Source organism: Haliotis rufescens, unplaced genomic scaffold (assembly GCF_023055435.1).
Source record: "Haliotis rufescens isolate VD_foot unplaced genomic scaffold, xgHalRufe1.0.p SCAF_185, whole genome shotgun sequence".
NCBI classification, from domain to species: domain Eukaryota; kingdom Metazoa; phylum Mollusca; class Gastropoda; order Lepetellida; family Haliotidae; genus Haliotis; species Haliotis rufescens.
The window spans coordinates 55,644-67,718 of record NW_025963874.1 but is presented as its reverse complement, the minus strand read 5'-3'; the positions used below and the strand labels follow the sequence as shown (position 1 = coordinate 67,718).

At 42.8% G+C, this 12,075-nt stretch overlaps 1 protein-coding gene across 2 annotated transcripts; it reads left to right on the top strand.

Moving 5' to 3' along the window:
* The first annotated feature begins 659 nt into the window (after positions 1-659).
* LOC124128536 (GTPase IMAP family member 4-like) lies at positions 660-11,389 on the top strand. Of its 2 annotated transcripts, none has more exons than XM_048398691.1 (4): positions 660-931; positions 2,416-2,470; positions 8,074-8,121; positions 9,760-11,389. In XM_048398691.1, exons 2-4 carry the CDS (start codon positions 2,461-2,463, stop codon positions 11,061-11,063), a joined length of 1,362 nt encoding a protein of 453 aa, XP_048254648.1. In that variant the 5' UTR covers positions 660-931; positions 2,416-2,460; the 3' UTR covers positions 11,064-11,389. The 2 variants fall into 2 exon arrangements, with proteins under 2 accessions (XP_048254648.1, XP_048254647.1); XM_048398690.1 differs by having other exon boundaries at positions 661-940.
* The last annotated feature ends 686 nt before the right edge of the window (positions 11,390-12,075 follow it).

The following is a 12,075-nucleotide window of genomic DNA, read 5'->3' as shown; positions in this document are numbered from 1 at the left end:
AGTGTGAAATGCACTGACATATGACGAGGCATTATTTTATTGGCTGATTGGTATCTGCCAACACCGTCCTCCAGCTAAGCTAAGGTGATCCAGGAAGCAAATTAACACCGTGTTTATATGAATCATACTTTGTCTTTCAAGGAATTGTACTTTCTGTTTCTACGTTCAGGCTTGTGAATCACACGACGGGCCACACCCGTTAATAATTAGGGCAGTTTCATTGCTCGCCTCCTAGCGACGAATCCACCAACGCTTCCATGAGATATTTCGATCACTGTTACATACAGTATATAATCCAAACACCTTCTTACCCGCAATTCATTGTTTCAAGAGGCATCGCTGAACATTATATTTGGACGTAACACCTTACAAAAACCTGATTTTCTAAAAACAACCCCATAATGCATTCAACAGATATACATATACCTTGCAGGAGACATACTTGTACATTTTCTCTGAACTGCTCATTTTCTCATAACTCTCCATTCCTTAAAAATAATGGAGCAGAGCCCCCGCAGGGGCCGAGGCCCATGATTTTTAAGGAATGGAGAGTTACGAGGATATTCCCCTACTTAAAACTCATCCCTACTTTTACACTTTGACAAAATATTCTGTAGTTGAAAATATTTGAAAAATCCAAATGCTGCTTCAAGATAATGTACAGTTGACAAGCAACTCTCCATTCCTGAAAAATAATGGAGCGTTCAAACAATAGAATGACGTCAGAGATGTGTTTTAACTTGTGATATGATGGATTCCCAAACGAAAGGAAAACAGATATACCGACTGTCTCGCAATAGTGCTGCGCATATTCGAGGGAAATCCACGTTACCGAGTTCTATATTTAGCTTGGGACTTCCTACTGCTCTCCCATAAAAATGTGAGGGAGCGAGCGACCACAGCACAAAGCCGGACGACCCAGACGGACTCGGTGAGCAAGGTAGTTATCCTTGGAAAATATCTTGTATCTTTTTTTATTTCTATACAATGTATGTATGTATGTGTGTGTGTGTGTGTGTGTGTGTGTGTGTGTGTGTGTGTGTGTGTGTGTGTGTGTGTGTGTGTGTGGAATATTGATGTATTTATTGCAATTTATTTTCTTATGTGTATCTGACGATTTGTAAATAGTATTCTCATGCGAGATAAGGTAAATTGAGTGTGGCGCTAGACAGGGAATAAGTGAGTGGGTGAGTTTGATTTTAAGCCGCATTTAGAAATATTCAAGCACTATCACGGCGTGAAATGAACTTCACACATTGTTCTCATGTCGAGAATCGAACCCGAATTTTCGGCGTGACTAGCGAACGCTTTAACCACTAGGCTACCCGACCGCCCCAACAGGGAAAAAGGTTCTTCACAGTGATAGTAAAGAGTTAGACAGGATGTCATTGTTAGCGGTACCTTTCACTGCGATAGTAGACAGTTAGACAAGAGGTCATAGCTAGCGGGACCTTTCACTACGACAGTAGACAGTTAGACATGATGTCATGGTTAGCGGGACCTTCACTGAGACAGTAGACAGTTAGATGGGATGTCATGGTTAGCGGGACCTTCACTGCGACAGTAGACAAGATAGGATGTCATGGTTAGCGGGACCTTCACTGCGACAGTAGACAGTTAGACAGAATGTCATGGTTTGATGAACCTTCACTGCGACAGTAGACAGTTAGACAGGATGTCATGGTTAGCGGGACCTTCAATGCGGCAATAGACAGTTAGACATGGGGTCATGGTTAGCGGGACCTTCACTGCGACAGTTGACAGTTAGACATGGGTCATGGTTAGCGGGACCTTCACTGCGACAGTAGACAGTTAGACATGGGTCATGGTTAGCGGGACCTTAACTGCGACAGTAGACAGTTAGACATGGGTCATGGTTAGCGGGACCTTCACTTCGACAGTAGACAGTTAGACAGAATGTCATGGTTTGATGAACCTTCACTGCGACAGTAGACAGTTAGACAGGATGTCATGGTTAGCGGGACCTTCACTGCGACAGTAGACAGTTAGACAGAATGTCATGGTTTGATGAACCTTCACTGCGGCAGTAGACAGTTAGACAGGATGTCATGGTAAGCGGGACCTTCACGTCGTCAGTTGCGCATTATGTCGAGGAATGCGCTTCGTCTCCGACATTTTCTACGAGAATTCAAATAATGCAGAGATTAATTTTACATTTGATGAAATCAGAATTGAATGTATGACCAATATTTGATAACCAGAATGTAAACATACATACAGTAAACTTCGGTTATAATGAACTCATAGGGACCACTAATATCAATTCGTTATAACCGCAGTTTGTTGTAAGCTTTTGTACAACATATATACAAAAAAGGAAATAGTTGGTTATATCCGTCAGTTCGTTATAAACGTGTTCGTTATATACGTAGTTTACTGTATATCTGCTTACAGGTGCCCTACGTTGACTGCTGCTACTGCATAGAAGACACCCTGACAATGGACGACGGTGAGATGGCTTCTGTGTTAGCTTTAATTCCTACCTTGCGCTTCCGCCAATCCATTGGGGGACCCGACATAACATCGTTAGTTCACTCGGGTCTTTAATAGGAAAATATGCTTAGCTTTGGAAGTAACATAGAATTAATGTTTGTATTCCATAGTTATAGAATTTATAACGCGAGTCCATATCCAATTCATCGCCTTTAGAAATGTTGTAAGACAGGCTTCACACATTGTTTCTCGGCCCCACTACCTACCTCAGCCTTTCACATTACATTCAAATTCTAGCTTCTGATTGGTTGAGGAGCGGCCAGTTATTTTCCATGTTGCCCACTCATGTAACCAACTGAGAAATATATCGGAGCCCACCTCAGGGAACTTCCTCATCTCACATATGTATCGTTGAGCTGAAATGAAGCGCTGTTAATCCGAATGCGTTGGGTAAAGGGAAGTGAGTCGGTGTGCGTCGTATTCCAGCTGTCCAATGACTGAATCAAAGCTGTGTTGTCGAAAGTCTAGAATACCCTGATATGTGGGACTTACTGTGAATGGGTATCCAGCTGTCCAATGACTGAATCAAAGCTGTGTTGTTGAAAGTCTAGAATACCCTGATATGTGGGACTTACTGTGAATGGGTATCCAGCTGTCAGAATGACTGAATCAAAGCTGTGTTGTTGAAAGTCTAGAATACCCTGATATGTTGGACTTACTGCGAATGGGTATCCAGCTGTCAGAATGACTGAATCAAAGCTATGTTGTTGAAAGTCTAGAATACCCTAATATGTGAGACTTACTGCGAATGGGTATCCAGCTGTCAGAATGACTGAATCAAAGCTGTGTTGTTGAAAGTCTAGAATACCCTGATATGTGGGACTTACTGTGAATGGGTATCCAGCTGTCCAATGACTGAATCAAAGCTGTGTTGTCGAAAGTCTAGAATACCCTGATATGTAGGACTTACTGTGAATGGGTATCCAGCTGTCCAATGACTGAATCAAAGCTATGTTGTTGAAAGTCTAGAATACCCTGATATGTGGGACTTACCGTGATTGGGTATCCAGCTGTCAGAATGACTGAATCAAAGCTATGTTGTTGAAAGTCTAGAATACCCTTATATGTGGGACTTACTGTGAATGGGTATCCAGCTGTCCAATGACTGAATCAAAGCTGTGTTGTTGAAAGTCTAGAATACCCTGATATGTAGGACTTACTGTGAATGGGTATCCAGCTGTCAGAATGACTGAATCAAAGCTGTGTTGTTGAAAGTCTAGAATACCCTGATATGTGGGACTTGTTGATGGAGGATGGGGTTCTTTCTTTCAAGGGTATTTATATTATTGAATATAAAGAGGATCAAACAATTTACATTGACCTTTGTTTTCAAACAACATATGCCAAAGACAGTGAGCTGGTTCACGGTATTCCAAAATAACAGCGACAGACCCTAACCATAACCATAAGAAATCTCCGCCAGAAGCAGAGTCGATTGTACAACTCGGACTATATCATGAACATGTGTTTATAAATCACTATCGAATAGTCATGATACCAGGTGTTCGGGAAAAGGTGAGCGTATCCTGCCCCAACGGTGACACCCGTCACAAACACATGCAAAGGCAAAGCAAATGTTCTGAGAAATCACGGGTAAGGATTAGGGTTAGGACACCCACGACCGCAATATAAAAGATTAACTAGATACATGTTTCTGGCACCTGTTCCTGGTTGTAAAATCAGCATCTTGGAGATATGTAACCACGATGAGTATGAATGATTTGAGGTTGGAGCCGCTTGGGACATTATTTCGATTGTAATTTTGCGTGTCAGCGTTATATAAGCGGGCAGTAATGCAGGTCGTGGACTACGTGCATTGGCTACTTGCCGGGCGGTTTGTCCAGCTTGAAATCGTCCAAGGGCTTGGTGTCAATTCAATAATAAATGAATGGTATCCGATCTGGGTGAATTTTTATAGGGCAAGAAATGGGGGAACGCGTGTGCATTTCAACTTGCACGGAGCTCACGTGTATCGGGTTACCATGGCCTTTGCCGTGATGCGTTTGGGCGATCGGTTTTATTGTCATCTGCTTTGGGTTTTTTATAATCAAATTTCATTTTTCCGGACAAGTTGATGTTAAGTTTTGCCAGAAAATACCCAGATATTTAAATGACAACTTTTCATGCAATGTTACTTGGGGTGATGTTTCTTTTGCGGTTCAGCATATTTAACTGTTTTTATGGAGAAATCCTTTTTACAAACATTGAGGAAAGGTAACACATACTTTTATCATTATCTGTCATATGTTCAGTGCCGTTGAAAAAATAGGGTAAAATATCTGTTGGCAGTCTGTTAGCATGGTCCAGACTCCTCGCAACTCAGCCTTGCTATAGTGTTGGTGGCTTATAGCCACTGAAGTGTTAGGCTGAGGTAACTAGTTATAGCAGTAAAACGACTTCTAAAACCCGTTACAACAAATACACGTACTTCAGAAATTGTTTTCGTGGGTTAAAGGTTAGAATTACAGATTAGATGTGAACAGAGGGAAAAGGAATATCACCTTCTCAAAGAATAAAAAGATGGACAGGTGCGTAACAGTCAATAAGCGACAACCTAACTCTCAATACTACGTCTGACTAAATAGACCTTAGGAAGACAATTTCATGTCAGATGTAGGTTACTCTTAGTGTCAGATGCAGGCAACTGTTCACCTCCAGCTCAATGTGTCTCACCCTGTGCATTAATGCAGGCCTGGCACCTCCATCTCAATGTGTCTCACCCTGTGCATTAATGCAGGCCTGGCACCTCCATCTCAATGTGTCTCACCCTGTGCATTAATGCAGGCCTGGCACCTCAAACTCAATGTGTCTCACCCTGTGCATTAATGCAGGCCTGGCACCTCCATCTCAATGTGTCTCACCTTGTGCATTAATGCAGGCCTGGCACCTCCATCTCAATGTGTCTCACCCTGTGCATTAATGCAGGCCTGGCACCTCCATCTCAATGTGTCTCACCCTGTGCATTAATGCAGGCCTGGCACCTCCAACTCAATGTGTCTCACCCTGTGCATTAATGCAGGCCTGGCACCTCCAACTCAATGTGTCTCACCCTGTGCATTAATGCAGGCCTGGCACCTCCATCTCAATGTGTCTCACCTTGTGCATTAATGCAGGCCTGGCACCTCCATCTCAATGTGTCTCACCCTGTGCATTAATGCAGGCCTGGCACCTCCAACTCAATGTGTCTCACCTTGTGCATAAATGCAGGCCTGGCACCTCCATCTCAATGTGTCTCACCCTGTGCATTAATGCAGGCCTGGCACCTCCAACTCAATGTGTCTCACCCTGTGCATTAATGCAGGCCTGGCACCTCCATCTCAATGTGTCTCACCCTGTGGCTTTGACCCATGATATAACCTGACTTTGACCCCGACCCATGATATAACCTGACTTTGGCTTTGATCCTTGCTATAACCTGACTTTGACCCGGACCCAGGATATAACCCGACTTTGACCCTGACCCATGATATAACCTGACTTTGGCTCTGATCCATGATATAACCTGACTTTGGCTCTGACCCATGATATAACCTGACTTTGACCCAGACCGAGGATATAACCTGACTCTGACCCTGACCCAGGATATAACCTGACTTTGGCTCTGACCCATGATATAACCTGACTTTGGCTTTGATCCTTGATATAACCTGACTTTGGCTTTGATCCTTGATATCACTTGACTTTGGCTCTGACCCATGATATAACCTGACTTTGGCTTTGATCCTTGATATAACCTGACTTTGACCCTGACCTATTATTTCAACTGAGCCTGACCCTGACCTATGATTTCAGTAACTGGGGGGTTCATAGGCTTAAGAGACATCACGTTGGTGTTAAATAATATGTTGAGGGTGTATGTATGTCTGGAGGGTGTATGTATGTAGTTCTCGAAAAGACACAGTGTTACCATATATATTTTAGTTAGTTTTCAGTCATTAAATAACTAAAAAACATGTTGACATAAGAAAGCCTTTAATCACTTTTGATCCTTGATATAACCTAACTTCGGTTCTGACCAATCATATAACCTGACTTTGGCTCTGACCCATGATATAACCTGACTTTGACCCCGACCGAGGATATAACCTGACTTTGACCCAGACCGAGGATATAACCTGACTCTGACCCTGACCAAGGAAATAACCTGACTTTGATCCCGACCCATGATATAACCTGACTTTGGCTCTGATCCATGATATAATCTGACTTTGGCTCTGACCCATGATATAACCTGACTTTGGCTCTGACCCAGGATACAACCTGACTTTGACCCCGACCAATGATATAACCTGACTTTGGCCCCGACACATGATATAAACCGACTTTGGCTGTGATCCATGATATAACCTGACTTTGGCTTTGATCCTTAATATAACCTGACTTTGGCCCCGACCCATGATATCACCTGAATTTGGCTTTGATCCTTGACATAACCTGACTTTGACCCCGACCCATGATATAACCTGACTTTGGCCCCGACCCATTATATAGCCCGACTTTGGCTTTGATCCTTGATATAACCTGACTTTGACCCTGACCCATGATATAACCTGACTTTGGCTTTGACCCATGATATAACCTGACTTTGGCTCTGACCCAGGATATAACCTGACTTTGACACCGACCCAGGATATAACCTGACTTTGACCCTGACCCAGGACATAACCTGACTCTGACCCTGACGCATGATATAACCAGACTTTGGCTCTGACCCATGATATAACCTGATTTTGGCTTTGATCCTTGATATAACCTGACTTTGACCCCGACCCAGGATATAACCTGACTTTGGCTTTGATCCATGATATAACCTGACTTTGACCCCGACCCATGATATAACCTGAATTTGGCTTTGATCCTTGCTATAACCTGACTTTGACCCCGACCCATGATATAACCTGACTTTGGCTTTGATCCTTGATATAACCTGACTTTGACCCCGACCCATGATATAACCTGACTTTGGCTTTGATCCTTGATATAACCTGACTTTGGCCCCGACCCATGATATAACCTGACTTTGGCTTTGATCCTTGATATAACCTGACTTTGACCCCGACCCAGGATATAACCTGACTTAGGCTTTGATCCATGATATAACCTGACTTTGGCTCTGACCCATGAGATAACCTTACTTTGAACCCGACTCATGATATAACCTGACTTTGACCCCGACCAATGATATAACCTGACTTTGGCTTTGATCCTTGATATCACCTGACTTTGGCTCTGACCCATGATATAACCTGACTTTGGCTTTGATCCTTGATATAACCTGACTTTGACCCTGACCTATTATTTCAACTGAGCCTGACCCTGACCTATGATTTCAGTAACTGGGGGGTTCATAGGCTTAAGAGACATCACGTTGGTGTTAAATAATATGTTGAGGGTGTATGTATGTCTGGAGGGTGTATGTATGTAGTTCTCGAAAAGACACAGTGTTACCATATATATTTTAGTTAGTTTTCAGTCATTAAATAACTAAAAAACATGTTGACATAAGAAAGCCTTTAATCACTTTCTTCTTGGTGAGTTTTTCACACTCCTTCATTTCAGAGACGGAGAATTTTGAACTGGAGTCCAAAGATAGCGACTATGATGACGGTAAGTCTTCCCTGACGCATCCCATGCCGACAACCGCATCTCTAGCCTACACCCTTCACATCTATACATTAACTTCCCTCATCTCTAGCACACGTCCTATACATCTATACCTAAACTTTACACATATGCAGCCCACGTCCTACACATATATACCTTAAGTTCTCTCATCTCTAGCCCACGTCCTATACATCTATACCTTAACTTTGCACATATGCAGCCCACGTCCTACACATATATACCTTAACTTCACTCATCTCTAGCACACGTCCTATACATCTATACCTTAACTTCACTCATCTCTAGCCCACGTCCTATACATCTATACCTTAACTTTGCACATATGCAGCCCACGTCCTACACATATATACCTTAACTTCACTCATCTCTAGCCTACGTCCTACACATCTATACCTTAACTTCACTCATCTCTAGCCCACGTCCTACTCATCTATACCTTAACTTCTCTCATCTGTAGCCTATGTCCTTCAGATCTATACCTTAACTTCACTCATCTCTAGCCCACGTCCTATACATCTATACATAAACTTTACACATATGCAGCCCACGTCCTACACATATATACCTTAAGTTCTCTCATCTGTAGCCTACGTCCTTCAGATCTATACCTTAATTTCACTCATCGCTAGCCCATGTCCTATACATCTATACCTAAACTTTACACATATGCAGCCCACGTCCTACACATCTATACCTTAACTTCACTCATCTCTAGTCCACGTCCTACACATCTATACCTTAATGTATTTTATCTCTGCCCCACGTCCTACACATCTATACCTTAACTGCACTCATCTCTGCCCAATGTCCTACACATCTATACCTTAATGTCTTTTATCTCTGCCCCACGTCCTACACATCTATACCTTAACTGCACTCATCTCTGCCCAATGTCCTACACATCTATACCTTAACTGCACTCATCTCTGCCCAATGTCCTACACATCTATACCTTAACTGCACTCATCTCTGCCCAATGTCCTACACATCTATACCTTAACTGCACTCATCTCTGCCCCACGTCCTACACATCTATACCTTAACTGCACTCATCTCTGCCCAATGTCCTACACATCTATACCTAATCGTCACTCATATCTGGCCCACGTTCTACACATCCATACCTTAACTGCACTCATCTCTGCCCAATGTCCTACACATCTATACCTTAACTGCACTCATCTCTGCCCAATGTCCTACACATCTATACCTTAACTGCACTCATCTCTGCCCCACGTCCTACACATCTATACCTTAGCTGCACTCATCTCTGCCCAATGTCCTACACATCTATACCTTAACTGCACTCATCTCTGCCCCACGTCCTACACATCTATACCTTAACTGCACTCATCTCTGCCCAATGTCCTACACATCTATACCTAATCGTCACTCATATCTGGCCCACGTCCTACACGTCCATACCTTAACATTTTATCTTTTGCATAATTATAGCTTCGCATTTGTACAGTGTTGAGTAACATATCGTTAAGGATATCTGGACGATTTAACAGAATGTAATCCATGCATACGTAACAGCGGTTACACTCGATGGAATCTGTTGCTGATATTCGAGACAGTTTAGTCACTGTCGTTTATGCTTTGCATTTATCATTTAAGGTTTTGCAAAAGAACTCTACAGCAAGAGGAGTTTTGTCCGAGATGAAATGAGGATTGTCCTGATAGGGAAGACGGGATCTGGGAAGAGTGCCACGGGTAACACTATCACAGGGCAGAAGACGTTTGAGTCCAAGTTGAGCGGATCTTCCGTTACAGCCAGATGTAAAGAAGTCATGTTCAAGAGATCTGACAGACACATTCTGGTCGTGGACACCCCTGGGTTGTTTGATACACACGCATCTAAGGCCGATACAACTAAGGAAATCAAGAGATGTGTGCTGCTGACATCACCGGGCATCCATGCTGTGTTTCTTGTCATCAAAATTGGGAGGTTTACAGAAGAAGAGAATAAAACTGTAAACTATTTCAAGAAGGTGTTTGGAGAGGGAGTGAAGGATTACCTCATGGTTATCTTCACTGGCAAGGATGACTTGGATGCAGAGGAGACCACCGTGGAGAACTATGTGAAGACGGCTCCACCAGAGCTTCAGCGGGTGCTGGCAGAATGCAACAACAGATACATGACTCTCAATAACAGGGCGTCAAAAGAGGAGAAGGAAGCATTTGTAAAACAACTCATTGCCAACATTGACGAAATGGTGCAATCCAATGGCGGTAAATGTTACACAACTGTTATGTTCAAGAAGGCAGAAGCCATAGTGAAGAAACGAGAGGAGGAAGAAAGGAGGAAGCTGGAGGAAGCAAAGAGAGAAGAACGAGAAGCAGTTGCGCGCAGCATCAAGGAAAAGTATGATGGCGTGTTGCAGGATCAGGACATCAAGATGCAGGGTCTGCAGAATCACCTGCAGGTGGTGCAGGAGGCGGGCAAAGAGGAACAGAAAATGCATCAGCAGGCAGTGGAACATCTGAAACAAAAACTCGACAGAACTGAAGCTGAGAGAAAGCAAATTGAGGTTGATAGAAGGAAGTGGGAAGAAGAGAGGAGGAAGGAGATGGAGAAGAAAGAGGAGGACAGGAACAAGGCAATGATTATGATGATGGACAAGATGGAGGAAGATAGAAAGAAGAGAGAACTTGAAATGGAGAAAAAGATGAAACTTTTTGAGAATGAAAGGAAGAAGCGGGAGGAAGATGCAAGGTTGAGGGAAGCTGAGAGGGAAAAAGAAAGAGAGAAACAGAGGCTGGAACTTAAGCAGCTTGAGAAAGAGAGACAAAAGGAGCTTACAAATATGAGAGAAGAACAGAAAAAGCAACAAGATATTTTTCAACGAAGACTTGATGAACAGGCAAGGGAAAATGCAAGAAAACGGTCTGGAGGTGGAAGCTCCTGTTCCATCCTGTGAACACGTCATTCTGATCTGTATCAGTGGACGCTCCTCTTGCTGGTATCCAATGCAAGTCCCACACAGTATACATAAGACTAATAAACTCAACTACTTTTGTTACCTGTCATTTTTAACTCTTTATTCCCGTTTGATAAGTTTGCGTTTAAACCCATTTTTGCCATATGCAGGTCAGGTTATGGAATACTGAATAAATGTAAACCTTGCAAGGGATGCCATGCCATTTGATTGGCTGAACAAGCAATTTTCGAAGGTAGTACACGCCCACCAGCTGATTACCGCTTCCTGATAGGATCTGATAATAAAGTGTTGCATTATTGGGTTCATTTATGTCACTGATTTCGTATGTCTACGGTTTTGTGATTATGTTAATGATTTCATGAGCAGTCTGTGAAGCTATAATGCTAATTATTTATACGATTTGACAACATCATCTGGGGATTTTGTTTTAGAACTGGTATCCCAGCCACCTGTGCTGGTCGTAAGAGGCGACCAAATGGATTGGATGGTCAGGATCGATGACTTTGTTCATAGAGCTTCATCGTACCTGACGGCGTGGAAAGTCGATCACAATATCAATCACTGCATTGTCTGGTCCAGACTCGATGACTTACACAACGCCGTCATACAGCTGGAATATTGCTGAGTGCGGCGATAAACACACAAATAAACATATTTCAATTTGTGTTTGTATTTATAAACGTAAAATCCTATTTCTATCTCGAACATAACTATAAATAAATTTGCCCCACCTGAACTTCTACTGGAAATGAACGACGTGTAGAACTTAACGAGGTCGACCAGAGACAATGCATGGTGCTCTTGACAAGTGAGTGAGGTGGGATTTACGCCGCACTTTTAGCCAAGAAACTGGTCTCAACGAAGGAATTGTCTGAGCTGTTAATATGGCAGTTTGCTATCCATTTCGTAGATGCTTCAAAGGAATATGGTTTATTGTCTTATGTTCTTCCGTACAACATACCCATTATACATGTGTATCTTTGACATTAAT